The 15239-nt window shown below is 40.0% G+C and overlaps 1 protein-coding gene and 1 pseudogene across 4 annotated transcripts in view; one reads left to right on the forward strand and one right to left on the reverse strand.

Annotated features, from left to right (window-relative positions):
* The window catches only part of CDK7 (cyclin dependent kinase 7), a 40903-nt gene that overhangs the window by 14841 nt on the left and 10823 nt on the right, over positions 1-15239 (reverse strand). For 2 of the 4 annotated variants that reach the window (XM_078365398.1, XM_078365397.1), the window contains exons 3-5: positions 7063-7130; positions 6206-6274; positions 1169-1279 (exon numbers count right to left, since the gene is read on the reverse strand). In XM_078365398.1, coding sequence (XP_078221524.1) covers positions 1169-1279; positions 6206-6223 — 129 coding nt within the window. In that variant the 5' untranslated portion in view covers positions 6224-6274; positions 7063-7130. Of the gene's footprint in view, positions 1-1168; positions 1280-6205; positions 6275-7062; positions 7131-9516; positions 9551-15239 lie in introns of all 4 variants that reach the window. The other 2 variants (XM_078365399.1, XM_002744895.7) reach the window with 2 other exon arrangements.
* On the forward strand, positions 3656-4495 carry LOC144581445 (malate dehydrogenase, cytoplasmic pseudogene; annotated as a pseudogene).

The raw sequence follows: 15239 nt of genomic DNA on the forward strand, positions 1-15239 counted from the left end.
TATTATATAACCTTGGTAAGGTACTTAATTTCACTAAGCCTCAATTTACATACTTCATAGAGTTTCTGGGAGGATTAAATTTGATATTTTCTGTAGTCTAGTATAATGATTGGCTCATAGTAGGCACCCAATAAATGGTTCCTACTATTAATTTAATAAAAATATGAACTTTCATAAAAACATTATGCATTTGTTAATGCATATCATATAAAGAATGAGGATTAACATTCTTCAAAATCTATGCTAAAAAGACATCCGCAATAACCTAAAAATGATTCCAAACTTAAGCTATTAGAATTATTAGTCATAAATTATATATTCTTACTCCTTATCTAAATAAGGAACAACTACCTAGTTAAATTATCAGTCTTGTTCTAAAAGCTGAATGTTTCCATATTTTCGTACATTGCATTTTATACCTTGAATTTTAGAGCTACCAGAAACATTTCTTTTCTAGTTGTATTTTGCCATTGTATGAGTTAATCCAAGACCATCACTATATATTTTTCCCCCACAACAACACTATAGCACAAAGAATACTGAATTTAAAGCTAAAAGACCTATTTTTTTTTTTTTTTTTTTTGAGAGAGAGACAGGGTTTCACTTTGGCGTGATTTCAGCTCACTGCAACTCTTGCCTCCTCGGCTCAGGTGATCCTCCAACCGCGACCTCCTGAGCAGCTGGGACTACAGATGTGCACCACCACACCCAGCTAATTTCTGTATTTTTTGTAGAGGCGAGTTTTCATTATATTGCCCAGGCTGGTCTTGAACTCCTGGGCTTGAGTGATCTGCCTGCCTTGGCCTCCCAAAGTGCTGGGAACACAGGCGTGAGCCACCACACCTGACCCAAGATCTATGTTTTAATACTCTGTCTGCTATCAGCAGCCAACCTTGAAAAAAACTATAACCATGGTCAGGTCACTTAGCAACTTAGCTCTTAATCTATTAAAAAAATGAGGGACTAGATCTCTTCCAGTTCTAAATTTCACATAGTAATTTGGAGTCCTCACAGCACCAACGGCTGGAACAACTGAAGGGACTATATGGGATAAAATGGTCCAGCTGTATCTTCATTTTGTTAAACAATTTACATATTCAGACTATTATGTACTAAATGGGTTACATAAAACTTGACTAGCATAAAGAAGCAATATTAAAAACCTTACCCTGTGTAGGATCCAGTGTTGATGTAAATATTCTAATCCTTGAAGAGTCATCAGCATGTAGGCTTTGATGTGTGATGGTGTCAGCACAAGACTATTATCCTTTATTATAACCTGTAAAGCAAGTATAAAACATACAGGTACCCTTTATTATTTCAAATAAACTCTACCACGAAAAACAATTTACAGACTTAAAATGAGTGTATCCACACAGGAGACTCTCAAGAGAGGTTATATACGTTTCCACAGGAAGCATTGTCAGAATCTCCATAGTTATGTGGGTAGGGAGAGCATTTCTGGTGTGAAAAGAAAGCAGTGCTTTTTGTCTCCTACTGCTTTCACATGAAAGTAGCAAACACTTATTGTTTTTGCTTGCATCTTCTGACAACAGCATTCAATATTCCTTTGGGAAACCTCTTTTCTAAGCTTAGTCCCAGATAGAACTGAGCCAGCGTGAGGTCTCCAGAGGAAGGCACATGCACATGACCCAGACATGACCATTACCACACTGTAGTATCCTGGTCAAGTAACTGGTTCAGGGATGCAAGACAAGTCAATCAACCAAGCCAAGTACTTGTGCTAGAATCAAAGAAAAGAAACCTCTTCTTTCCTCAGGTAGTATTAAACTCTACAGACTTACTCCAAGAAGTGTCTGGAATACCCTACTGAGAAATGTACACATGAAGAAGGCAACAGAGAAGAAAATAGAGCTGAGTTACAGTGTAAGACTGAGTTTTGATGACATCATTTGTGAGCTGTGCCTAATGTCAGTTTATTTCTAGATTTATCAGTTAGAAACTAAAAGTTCCCCTTTTCTTTAACATCAAATTTACAGTAAAACATACCCTTTTTAGTGTATAGTTCCATGAGTTTTGACAAAAGAATCCAGTCATGTAACTACCCCTATAATCAAAACATAGTTCCGTAACCTCCCAAAATTCCGAGGCCCCTTTGTACTTAACTCCTTTCCTTTACCCAAAGCCGCCCCCAGTCACTGATCTGGTTTCTGGCTTGTTTTACCTTTTCCAGAATATCACATAAATGAAATTATTCAATACAGTCTTTTTAGCCTGGGTTCTTTCACTTAGTGTAATGCATTTGAGATTCATCTACGTTGTTGCATATATCAATAGTTTGTTTCTATTCCTGAGTAGTATTTCAGTTTTTTTGCACAATTACTTGATGAGGGATGTTTGGACTGTTCTAGTTTTGACAATTATGAATAAAGCCCAACATCTGTGTACCAAGTGAATTCTGGCATATTTTTTTTTTTTTTGAGATGGTAGTCTCACTGTTGCCTAGGATGGAGTGCAGTGGTGTGATCTTGGCTCACCGCAACCTCCTCCTCCCAGTTCAAGCAGCTCTCCTGCCTGAGCCTCCCAGGTAGCTGGGATTACAGATGCCTACCACCATGCCTGGCTAGTTTTTTTTTTTTAGTAGAGATGGGGTTTCATTGTGTTGGACAGCCTAGTCTCAAACTCTTGACCTCTGGTGATCTGCCTGCCTCGGCCTCCCAAAGTGCTGGGATTATTGTAGGTGTGAGCCACCATTTCCAGCCTCTTTCTTTTAGATAAATACCTAGCAGTGATATTGCTAGATCACAAGATTAGTGATTAGTGATACTTATCACAATTATTAGTGATATTATAGATCACAATACTAGTGGTATTGATGCTGGAAGGACCCATCACAATAGGCTATGGACTCAGTCACCGTCAGTTTGAGCAATTAATGTGTTCCTTTTACTTTTTGGTAATGTGTTGTATGAAATCCTTTTTTGCTTTGATTTGGCTGGTGTTTATTTAATTGGATTAGAAATTATATAATTTCACTGCTTTCTCACCAGCAGTGTATAAGAATTCCAGCTGTACCAGCTATATGTGGGGCTCATGCCTGTAATCCCGGCACTTCAGGAGGCAGATCACCTGAGGTAAAGAGTTCAAGACCAGCCTGGCTAACATGGTTGGGGAAACCCCACCTCTATTAAAAATAAAAACATTATCCAGGCATGGTGGCAGGCACCTATAATCCCAGCTACTCAGGAGGCTGAGGCAGGAGAATTTCTTGAACCTGGGAGGCAGAGGCAGGAGAATTTCTTGAACCTGGAAGGCAGAGTTTTAGTGAGTCGAGATCATGCCACTGCACTCCAGCCTGGGTGACAAAGAGAGACTCCATCTTGGAAATCAAAAAACAAAAAACTTCCGAGAGGTAACCTGACTCTCTGAGGTTCATTTTGCAGGTGTTGAAATTGTCCCTGCAGTTTTCAATCATGTCTGAACCACAGAGTCCTTGTGACTGGAGCAGCTGGTCAAATTGTATATTCACTGCTGTACCGTATTAGAAATAGATCTGTCTTTGATAAAGACCAGCCTACAATTTTTGTGTTGTTGGATATCACCCCCATGATGGGTATCCTGTCCTAATGTAACTGTAAGACTATACCCTTCCCCTCCTGAAAGATGTCATTGCAACAGAAGAGGTTTCCTTCAAAAACCTGGATGTGGTCTTTCTTGTGGCCTCCATGCAAAGAAGGGAAGGCATGGAGAGAAAAGATTTACTGAAAGCAAATGTGAAAATCTTCAAATCCCAGGGTGCAGCCTTGGAGAAGTACGACAAAAAGTCAGGTAAGGTTATTGTTGTGGGTAATCCAGCCAATACCAACTGCCTGACTGCCTCCAGTCAGCTCCATCCATGCCCAAGGAAAACTTCAGTTCAGTTGCTTGACTTGTTTGGATCACAACCGAGCTAAAGCTCAAATTGCTCTTCAACTTGATGTGACTGCTAATGATGTAATAAATGTCATTATCCGGGGAAACCATTTCTTGACTCAGTATCCAGATGTCAACCATGCCAAAGTAAAATTGCAAGGAAAGGAAGTTGTGTTTATGAAGTTCTGAAAGATGACAGCAGGCTCTAGGAGAATTTGTCACGACTATGCAGCAGCATGGCACTGCTACCATCAAGGCTTGAAAACTATCCAGAGCAATGTCTGCTGCAAAAGCCATCTATGACCACATCAGGGACATGTTTGTGTCAGAGGGAGAGTTTGTGTCCATGGGTGTTATCTCTGATGGCAACTCCTATGGTATTCCTGATGATCTACTCTGCTCATTCCCTGTCGTAATCAAGAATAAGACCTAGAAGTTTGTTGAAGGTCTCCCTATTAAAGATTTTTCATGTGAGAAGATAGATCTTACTGCAAAGGAACTGACAGAAGAAAAAGAAACTGCTTTTGAATTTCTTTCCTCTGCCTTACTAGACAATGATGTTACTAAATGCCTCAAAGCTGAAGAATCTAAATGTCGTCTTTGACTCAAGTACCGAATAATAATAATGTTATAGTGAAGAACAATACATTTTAAAGATTATGTGCTTCTTGGTACAGGTTTGTGAATGACAGTTTATCATCATGCTGTTAGTGTGCATTCTAAATAAATATATATTGAAATTAAAAAAAAAACTTCCAGCTGTTCCGTATTCTTGAATTGTTGTTTTTTTTTTTTTTTTTTGAGACAAGAGTCTTGCTCCACTGCCAGGTGCCAGGCTGGAGTGCAGTGGCGAGATCTCAGCTCACTGCAACCTCTGCCTCCCGAGTTCAAGCAATTCTCCTGCCTGAGCCTCCCGAGTAGCTGGGACTATAGGTACACACCACCATGCCCAGCTAATTTTTGTATTTTTAGTAGAGACGGGGTGTCACTATGTTGGCCAAGATGGTCTCGATCTCTTGACCTCGTGATCCACCCAACTTGGCCTCCCAAAGCGCTGGGATTACAGGCATGGGCCACCATGCCTGGCCGAATTGTTCATTTTTTGAGATTCGACTAACATTAATGGATTCTATATTTTTATTTATTTTTTAATTTCTTTTTTCTTTTTTGTTGGATTTTACATTCTTTATTTTTTGGGATTTTACATTCTTTAAAAAGGAGATTTTATATTTTTTTACAAAGAAACTTGGCCAGGCACAGTGGCTCACACCTGTAATTTTGGCACTTTGGGAGGCGCGGCAGGCAGATTACTTGAGGTCAGGAGTTTGAGACCAGCCTGGACAACATGGTGAAACTCCATCTCTACTAAAAATACAAAAATTAGCCAGGCATTGTGGTGGGCACCTATAATCCCAACTACTGAAGAGGCTGAGGCACAAGAATTGCTTGAACCTGGGAGGCAGAGGGTGTGGTGAGTTGAGATCATGCCACTGCAATCCAGCCTGGGTAACAGAATGACACTCTGTCAAACTTGGCTTTCAAAAGAATGACATTACTCTGATTATATGGAAACAAGCTTCTTTATTTTTTAATGTATTTTTTAAAGTAGAGACAGGATCTCACTATATTGTCTAGGCTGGTCTTGAACTCCTGGGCTTAAGCAGTTCTCCTGCCTTGGCCTCTCAAAGTGCTAAGATTATAGGTGTGGGTCACTGCACCTGGCTGGAAATAAGCTTTAAATTCTTACAGGTCAGCTGGGCACGGTGACTCATGCCTGTAATCCCAGCACTTTGAGAGGCTGAGGCAGGCAGATTACTTGAGGTTAGGAGTTCAAGACCAGCGTGGCCAACCTGGTGAAACCCTGTCTCTACTAAAAAATTCACCAGGCATGGTGGCACCCATAATCCCAGCTACTCTGGAGGGTGAGGTAAGAGAATTGCTTGAACCCAGGAGGTGAAGGCTGTAGTAAGCTGAGATCATGCCATTGCACTCCAGACTGGTGACAGAGCAAGACTCTGTCTTAAAAAAAAAAAAAAAAGTATAGGTCTAATGTTCATTTCTAGAAAAATGACGTCAACAAGCTATGGGAACTTGGTAGGCAGAACTGCCACAATGAAATCCAAATCTCTTTATGTAACACTGGAAATATCACTAAATGATTAGAAGAAAATAAGAGACCCTTTTGACTCAGAGTACAAAATTAAGCTGCTGCTGCTTCTTTTTTTTTTTTTTTTTTTTTCACTACCAGTATCTTCTTAAGTAGAAAACAAGTATTTAGGCTCTTTTTTTAAAAACTGGGACAAAAGAATTTCTCGAGGAATCTTAATCTTACCTCTAGATCAGTTTCCATAAAATCAAAGACAAGGCTAATATTAGATTTATGTCCAAAAGCATCAAGGAGCTGCAAAGTAAAAAAAATTAAAATGTGATTCACTAATTCCTGACAGTATCATAGAAACTGAGGCAGTTTTAAAAAATTTAAAAAGAATTTAAACTATTGGTAATTCCCTCTAAAGCTTAAATCATTTGATTAATTTGACATTTGTCCTTTTTTGGACAGCATTAAAGGAATTAGTATTTTGAAGCACAAAAATATTACATTTTACTTAAAAAAAAAAAACCCAACCTCTTCTCCCAAATATTTGGAGTTATAATTAAGAAATTAACCAATGAAAACCTCATTCTAGTCTCCAATTAACAAAAAAAAGTCCCAAGCATGATACTAAAGAAATCCTCTAAATAACAGCAGCTATCACTGAATGAATGAGTACACTTTTTATGGCAGGCAGGCACTATATCAGATACTTTACATGTATTCAATTAGCTCGTTTCACAACCAACCTATGAGGCATGGACCCTGGGGAGTTGTGAGGGAACACACTCAAGGTCTCACACAGGCAGAAACAAACATTTTGAATTCAGGTTGACACTCCCAGCCACTGTATGCTAGAGCTCCCTGACTTCAAAATTATTTCTGACAAAATTAGCCTACATTAAATATTTCATTTACTTAATCAGTTGTATAGTTTTAAAGACAATGCCTATTGAAGCAACTGGGATAGAAAATGTACTTCCTTTAAGCTTCTGTGAGGCTCATCTAGAAGTCATCTTGCTGAGCCTTTAATCAACATTCATTATATTAAGAAAAGCAGAGTCCCAAATCCCAGTAACAATTTTGATCATACTCACACCAATTATATTTGGATGACTTAGCTCCTGTAATAATTTTATCTCTCTTAAGGCTGTTCTATTTATACCTACATAAAAGGCAAAGCAAAAAGTGAGTAATTCTGAAATCTCAAACCATACAAACCCATATATATATATTTTTTTTTTGAGATGGGGTTTTGCTCGTTACCCAGGCTGGAGTGCAATGGCGTGATCTCGGCTCACCGCAACCTCCGCCTCCTGGGTTCAGGCAATTCTCCTGCCCCAGCCTCCCGAGTAGCTGGGACTACAGGTGTGCGCCACTGTGCCCAGCTAATTTTTGTATTTCTAGTAAAGACGGGGTTTCACTATGTTGACCAGGATGGTCTCGCTCTCTTGACCTCGTGATCACCCGCCTTGGCCTCCCAAAATGCTGGGATTATAGGCGTGAGCCACGGCGTCCGGCCCCAGACCCATATTTTTTAAAGAAAGGTTAGTCATCTCAGAAAATAGGGAACATTTCACAAAAAAAATAAGGGGTACCTTGACAATTTTTATGACAAATCTGTTGTTATTCTACATTGTTTTACTTTTATTTATTATTATTTTTTGAGATAGGGTCTCACTCTGTCAGCCAGGTTGGAATGCAGTGGCATGATCTTGGCTCACGGCAGCCTCCACCTCCCAGACTCAAGTGATTCTCCCACCTCAGCCTCCCAAGTAGCTGGGACCTCCACGCCTGGCTAATTTTTGATATTTTTGTTAGAGATAGGGTTTTGCCATGCTGGCCAGGCTGGTCTCAAACCACTGAGCTCAAGCAATCCACCCACCTCAGCCTCCCAAAGCGCTGGGATTACAGGTGTGAGCTACCATGCCAGGCCTATATTGCTTTATTTTTAAAATAGCTTAACAAAGACTATGATGGTGAAAAAAATTTCACTTTATCTATAGGATATTAGGATCTGAAGACCACTAGACTAACAACATATATAAGTGTGCAGCATATAGGTGATAAACTTCCCTACTCTTGCCCTACAAATATTAGTGGTGCTAAAAGCAAACAAGTGATAAGAGAGTATCTTTTCCAATACAAATGAGAGATTTCAAAATTAAAAATAAGATACAGGCCAGGCGGCGTGGCTCGCAATCCCAGCACTTTGGGAGGCTGAGATGTGTAGATAACTTGAGGCCAGGAGTTTCAGACCAGCCTGGCCAACATAATGAAACCCTATCTCTACTAAAAATATAAAAAATTGGCTCGGCGTGGTGAAACACACCTGTAATCACAGCTACTCGGGAAGCTGAGGCAGGAGAATTGCTTGAACCTGGGAGGCAGAGGTTGCAGTGAACCGAGATTGCACCACTGCACTCCAGCCTGGACAACAGAGCATGACTCTGTCTCAGAAAACATAAATAAAATAAAAATAAGATATAATACTGGCACTTACACAGACAATGGGTCTCTTTTACAATAGCTATTTTATGATGACTCTTAATAAATAAGACTTTGGAAGAAAACTTAATGAAATATTTTCCCCATGTATCTATTCCATAATAAGCTTTATATACGTTCATGAAAATGTATCCTGAATTTTCCAAGTAATTAGAAGCTCAGAAACAGAAAGAACAATGGCTTGTAACACCTGTAACAGTAGTGAAGACAGAAAGACTATTTAAGCTTGCTGGCTTCCATTTATGTTGGTGATTTAGAGTGTTTCTCTGAACATCCAATTGGTAAAAATCACCAAATACTCCTTTCTCTATCCTGAATCTATCTTTACTCTTCAGGGACCCTGCAATAACTCTATCCAGAACCATTACTAACTCTTATTAATTAACACTTTGCTCATTTATTCACTGAGAATGAAAACTTTATGCTGGGCATGGTAGCTCAAGCCTGTAATCCCAGCACTTTGGGAGGCCAAGGTAGGAGGATAGCTTGAGGCCAGGAGTTTGAGACAACCCTGAGCAACATAGCCAGACCCTGTCTCTACAAAAAAATAAAACATTAACCACAAGTGATGGCACATGTTTATAGCTACTCCGGATGCTGAGATGGGAGAAATGCTTGAGAACAGAAGTTTGAGGCTGCAGTGAGCTATGATTGTGTTGCTGTACTCCTGCCTGGGTGACAGAGCAAGAACCCTTTAAAAAAAAAAAAAAAGAGGCCGGGCGCGGTGGCTCAAGCCTGTGATCCCAGCACTTTGGGAGGCCGAGGCGGGTGGATCACGAGGTCAAGAGATCGAGACCATCCTGGTCAACAAGGTGAAACCCCGTCTCTACTAAAAATACAAAAATTAGCTGGGCATGGTGGCGCACGCCTGTAATCCCAGCTACTTGGGAGGCTGAGGCAGGAGAATTGCCTGAACCCAGGAGGCGGAGGTTGCGGTGAGCCGAGATTGTGCCATTGCACTCCAGCCTGGGTAACAAGAGCGAAACTCCGTCTCAAAAAAAGAGAAAACTTTTCCTATCTGTCAGATTACATGAAATACTTACCATCTTTAGCTTCTGATCTATGTCCAAGTTTGATCTGGTAGAATGGGAAAAAAAACCAAACACATTAAAATGTGTTAAATTATTTAGAATCAATGCAAGATATGTAAACACTTCAAATACCTGGCTATAGCAAAAAAAAATCAGCAACCCATATGTACCTAGTAGGCAAAAAGAGAATAGGAATCATGATCAGAAAGATAAAATTAACAAGAGAGAATCAAGTACCTACTCTTGTCCCTTAAGTTTCCGAACTACACATTCAAATAAAAAATTAAGAAAAATCTATTTTATCTTTTTAAGGTTCAATGTGAAACAAATAACTAAGGGCATCCTGATTTAAAATAAATATTTAACATCAAGTTAGTCTACTTGGGAGGAAAGATATAGAAAATAACATGCTATATAGTTGGTAATAAGCCTAATAATATGCTCTTAGACACCACGTTTTTCAAAAAGCAAAATTACAAGTTGTGATGGATATGAAAAATGGTTAAACTGTCGTTACTCTGAATAAACATAACAAATTACAGCAACAGGTTTAGTCTTACACAAAATTAATTACTTGGGTAAAGAATTCTCTTTTTTTTAAAAAAACTGTCAGTAATCACTAAAAGACCGGCGGGGTGTGGTGGCTCACACTTGTAAATTCCAGCACTTTGACAGTCCAAGGTGCGAGGATCGCTTGAGTTTAAGACCAGCCTGGACAACAAAGCAAGAACCTGTGTCTACTAAAAATTTTAAAAGTTAGCCAGGAGTGGTGCCATGTATCTATAGTCCCAAGTACTTGGGAGACTGAGGCAGGAAGATTGCTTGAGACCAGGCTATAGTGAGCCAGGATCACACTGCTGTACTCCAGTCTAGGCAACAGAGAGAGAGGCTGTCTCAAACAAACAAAAATACAGGTGGCTCATGCCTGTAATCCCAGTATTTTGGAAGGCCTGGGTAGGAAGATCGCTTGAGTATAGGAGTTAAAGACCAGCCTGGGCAACACAGCAAGACATTGTCTCTACAAAAAATTTAAAAAGTTACCCAGGCATGCTGGTATATGCCTGTAGTTCCACCTACTTGGGAGGCTGAGGTGGGAGAATTGCTTGAGCCCCAGAGTTCAAGGCTGCAGTGAGCTATGATTGTGCCACTGCACTCCAGCCTGGGCAACAGAGCGGGTGATCCTACTTCTAACAAACAAAACACAGAATTTTTTATTTAAAAGTAGGCCATTTGGGATTCATAATTTGCTCACTGCAGAGCCCCTGGGCCCTGAATAATCAGCAGTGGTAATGAGGTAATATACACCATGGGCCTCAGGTGAAACTCGGAGACATACTGGCTTCAGGTGTGACCCAGCACATTCAGAGCAGTAGTGACTACCAGGAGAGACTCCTTCTATTTGAGAAAAGGAGAAGGAAGAGTAAAAGGGGATTGTCTTGCAGCTTAGGTACATGCTTGGCCACACCGGGAAGAGTACCAGGTGGGCTAGTGGGGTCCGTGAATCCAGGCCTTGGCTGTTGGATGGCATTTCAGGACCTACCCTGGAACAGAGGGGAACCCTCTGCCCTGAAGGTGAGTCCCAGGCTCAAGCTAACTGAAGAACCCTGGGCCTTAAGTAACATTGGTGTTACCCTGGCAATACTGCCCTCCCCATGAGCCTGTGCTGCTGGAGGACATAGGAGCAACTCCTCTGCCTGAAGAAAGGGGAAGGAAGAATGGTAATACAGAGAATTCTGGACTTATCCAAGACCAGCAAGGTGATACCTCTATGAGTCTAGAAGAACTACAGCATTGCTGGGTTTGAGGTACCCCCTAATGCAGATACAGTTACAATGACCAGAGACATAGATTACAACACTCTATTATCTTTGAATACTTGGAATACCTTCCAACAAGAATGTACAAACAAGTCCAGACTGTGAAGACTATAATAAATACCTGACTCTTTAATGTGCAGACATCAGTGAACATTCACAAGCATTAAGACTATCCAGGAAAACATACCCTCACCAAATGAACTACATAAGGCACTAGGGGCCAATCCTGCAGAGAAAGATATGTGACCTTTCAGTTAAAGAACTCAAAATAGCTGTTTTGGGGAAACTCAAAGAAATTCAAGATAACACAGAGAAGGAATTCAGAATCCTATCAGGTAAATTCAACAAATAACTGAAATAATTAAGCAGAAATTCTGGAATGGAAAGATGCAACTGACATACTCAAGAATGCATCAGTCTTTGTTTTTTGGAGTTTTGCTCTTGTTGCCCAGGCTGGAGTGCAATGGTGCAATCTCAGCTCACTGCAACCTCCGTCTCTCGGGTTTAAGTGATTCTTCTGCGTTAACCTCCCAGATAGCTGGGATTACAGGTGTCTACCACCATGCCCAGATAATTTTGTATTTTTAGTAGAGACAAGGCTTCACCATGTTGGTCAGGATGGTCTCAAACTCCTGACTTCAAGTGATCCACCTGCCTGGGCCTCCCAAAGTGCTGATTACAGGCCTCAGTCACCGTGCTTGATCCTTTTTTTCCCTTTTTTGAAACAGGGTCTTGCTCTGTCACTCTGTCACCCAGGCTGGAGTGCAGTGGTGCAATCTTGGCTCACTGCAACCTCAACCTCCCAGGCTAAAGCCATCCTCTCTCCCCTTATAAATAAGAACCAGAAAACAAATAACAAAATGGCAGGAATAAAACTTCTTATTTAACAATAATATCACTGAATGTAAATGGGCTAAACTCTTTAATCAAAAGACAAAGAGTGGCTGAATGGATAAAAAAAGGAGCTCCAATGATCTGTTGTCTACAAGAAACACACTTTAACTATAAATACAAACACAGATAATAAAGAGATGCAAAAAGATATTCACTGTCAATGGAAAAAAAAGAACAGGAATAGTTGTATTAAATAAAATAGATTTCAAGACAAAAACTATAAAAAGAGATAAAGAAAGACACAATATAATAATAATAAAGGGGTCAATTCAGTAAGAGGATATAAACATTGAAAATATCTATGCTGGCCAGATGCGGTGGTTCATGCCTGTAATCTCAGCACTTTGGGAGGCTGAGATGGGTGGATCATGAGGTCAGGAGTTCAAGACAGGCCTAGCCAAGATGGTGAAACCCCATCTATACTAAAAATACAAAAATCAGCCAGGCATGGTGGCTCATGCCTGTAATCCCAGCACTTTGGGAGGCCAAGACAGATCATTTGAAGTCAGGAGTTCAAGACCAACCTGGCTAACATGGTGAAACCCTTTCTCTACTAAAAATACAAAAATTAGCTGGGCATGTAGCCTATAATCCCAGCTACTTGGGAGACTGAGGCAGGAGAATCACTTGAACCTGGAAGGTAGAGGTTGCAGTGGGCTGAGATCACACCACTGCACTCCAGGCCTAGGCGACAGAATGAGACAAGGGGAAGGAGGAGGGGGAGGGGAAGAGGGGAAAAAAATCTAATACCAATTCTACTCAAACTACTTGAAAAAACAGAGAAGTAAATACTTCCAAACTCATTCTATGGGGCCAGTATTACCCTGATACTAAAATCAGATAAAGACACATCAAAAAAAAAATAAATAAATAATAAAATAAAAATAAACTACAGGCCAGGCTGGGCACGGTGACTCACGCTTGAAATCCCAGCACTTTGGGAGGCTGAGGCAGGCAGATCACAAGGTCAGGAGTTCAAGACCAGCCTGAACAACATGGTGAAACCCCATCTCTACTAAAAATACAAAAATTAGCCAGGCATAGTAGCATACACCTGCAATCCCAGCTACTCAGGAGGCTGAGGCAGGAGGATCAGTTGAACCTGAGAGGTGGAGGTTGCAGTGAGCCAAGATTGCCACTGTACTCCAGCCTGAGCAAAAGATTAAGACTCTGTCTTAAAAAACAAAACAAAACAAAACAAAAAACTACAGGCCAATATCCCTAATGAAGATTGATGTAAAAATCCTCAAAAAACTACTAGCAAATTGAATTCAACAATACATAAAAAGATAATTCATCATGACCAAGTGGGATTTATCCTGGGGATGCAAGGATGGTTCAACACATGCTAATCAATCAATGTGATACATCACATCAACAAATGAAGGAGAGAAACCATATGACCATTTCGATTAATGCTGAAAAAGCATTTGATAAAATCCAACATCGCTTCATAATAAAAACTCTTAAAAAATGACATAGAAGTCGGGCGCGGTGGCTCACGAGGTCAAGAGATTGAGACCATCCTGGTCAACATGGTGAAACCCTGTCTCTACTAAAAATACAAAAATTAGCTGGGCATGGTGGTGCATGCCTGTAATCCCAGCTACTCAGGAGGCTGAGGCAAGAGAATTGCTTGAACCCAGGAGGCGGAGGTTGCGGTGAGCCGAGATCGCGCCATTGCCCTCCAGCCTGGGTAACAGGAGCGAAATTCTGTCTCAAAGAAAAAAACAAAAAACAAAAACGATATAGAAGGAGCATATCTCAACATAATAAAAACCATATATGACAGACCCATAGCTAGTATACTGAAAGGGGAAAAACTGAAAGCCTGTCCTCTAAGATCTGAAACACACCAAGGACTCCCACTTTCACCACTGTTATTCAATATAGTACTGGAAGACCTAGTTAGAGAAAGCAGACAAGAGAAAGAAATAAAGGGCATTCGAATTGGAAAAGAGGAAGTCAAATTGTCTTGTTTGCAGACGATGGGATCTTATATTCGGAAAAACCTAGACTCCACACTAAAAAACAACTAGAACTGATAAATTCACAAAATTTGCAGGATACAAAAATCAGCAGCCCTGCTATATGCTAACAGTGAGCAATCTGAAAAAGAAAGTAATCCCATTCACAACAACTACCAATAAAATACCTAGGAATTAACCAAATAAGTAAAAGGTCTCTAAAATAAAAACCATCAGTGATGAAAGAAATTGAAGACAACACACCAAAAAAATGGAAAGATAATTCATTCATGTTCATGGACCGGAAGAATCAATATTGTTAAAATGTCCATAAAACCTAAAACAATCTAGATTCAATGTAATCTCTATCAATATACCAATGACATTAGTCATGGAAATAGGAAAAACAATCCTAAAATGTATGTGGAACCACAAAAACCCAGAATAGCCAAAGCTATCCTAAGAAAGAAAAACAAAAGGGAGAAATCACATTATCTGACTTCAAATTATACAACAAAGCTATAGTAACCAAAACAGCATGGTACTGGCATAAAAACAGACATATAGACCAATGGAATAGAAAAGAGAATCCAGAAAAAAATCCATACATCTATAGCAAACTCATTTTCAAGAAAGGTGCCAATAACATATAATAGGGAAAAGACAGTTTCTTCAATAAATGGTGCTGTGCCTTAAGCAGAGGTAAGGTTTGTTGTACAGATTTAAGTTGATGCCTTCTGCATTGATAAAGAGTCTCTAGAGAGTCTTTCTTCTCTTCCTGGTACAGAGAGGGAGACACCCTGTCAAATGGGTATTCCTTTACAAATGTACATTTCCCTTACAAAAGGGCAACTTTGCAGAACTACTCCTCTACCTGCAGTTTCTCAGGATAAGCAGCTCACTCACAATAATTAACACACCAAAGAGGCATATTTTTTAAACCACCTTTGCAAAAATTACAACAGTGAGCAAAAACTGACATAGTTGACTTCATCTTTGCTTTAACCTCACAAGTTCTTTGTTCATTCCCGGGTGCTGGCAATTCTAACTATAGGAG

This window comes from Callithrix jacchus, chromosome 2, assembly GCF_049354715.1.
Source record: "Callithrix jacchus isolate 240 chromosome 2, calJac240_pri, whole genome shotgun sequence".
Classification (NCBI taxonomy): Eukaryota; Metazoa; Chordata; class Mammalia; order Primates; family Cebidae; genus Callithrix; species Callithrix jacchus.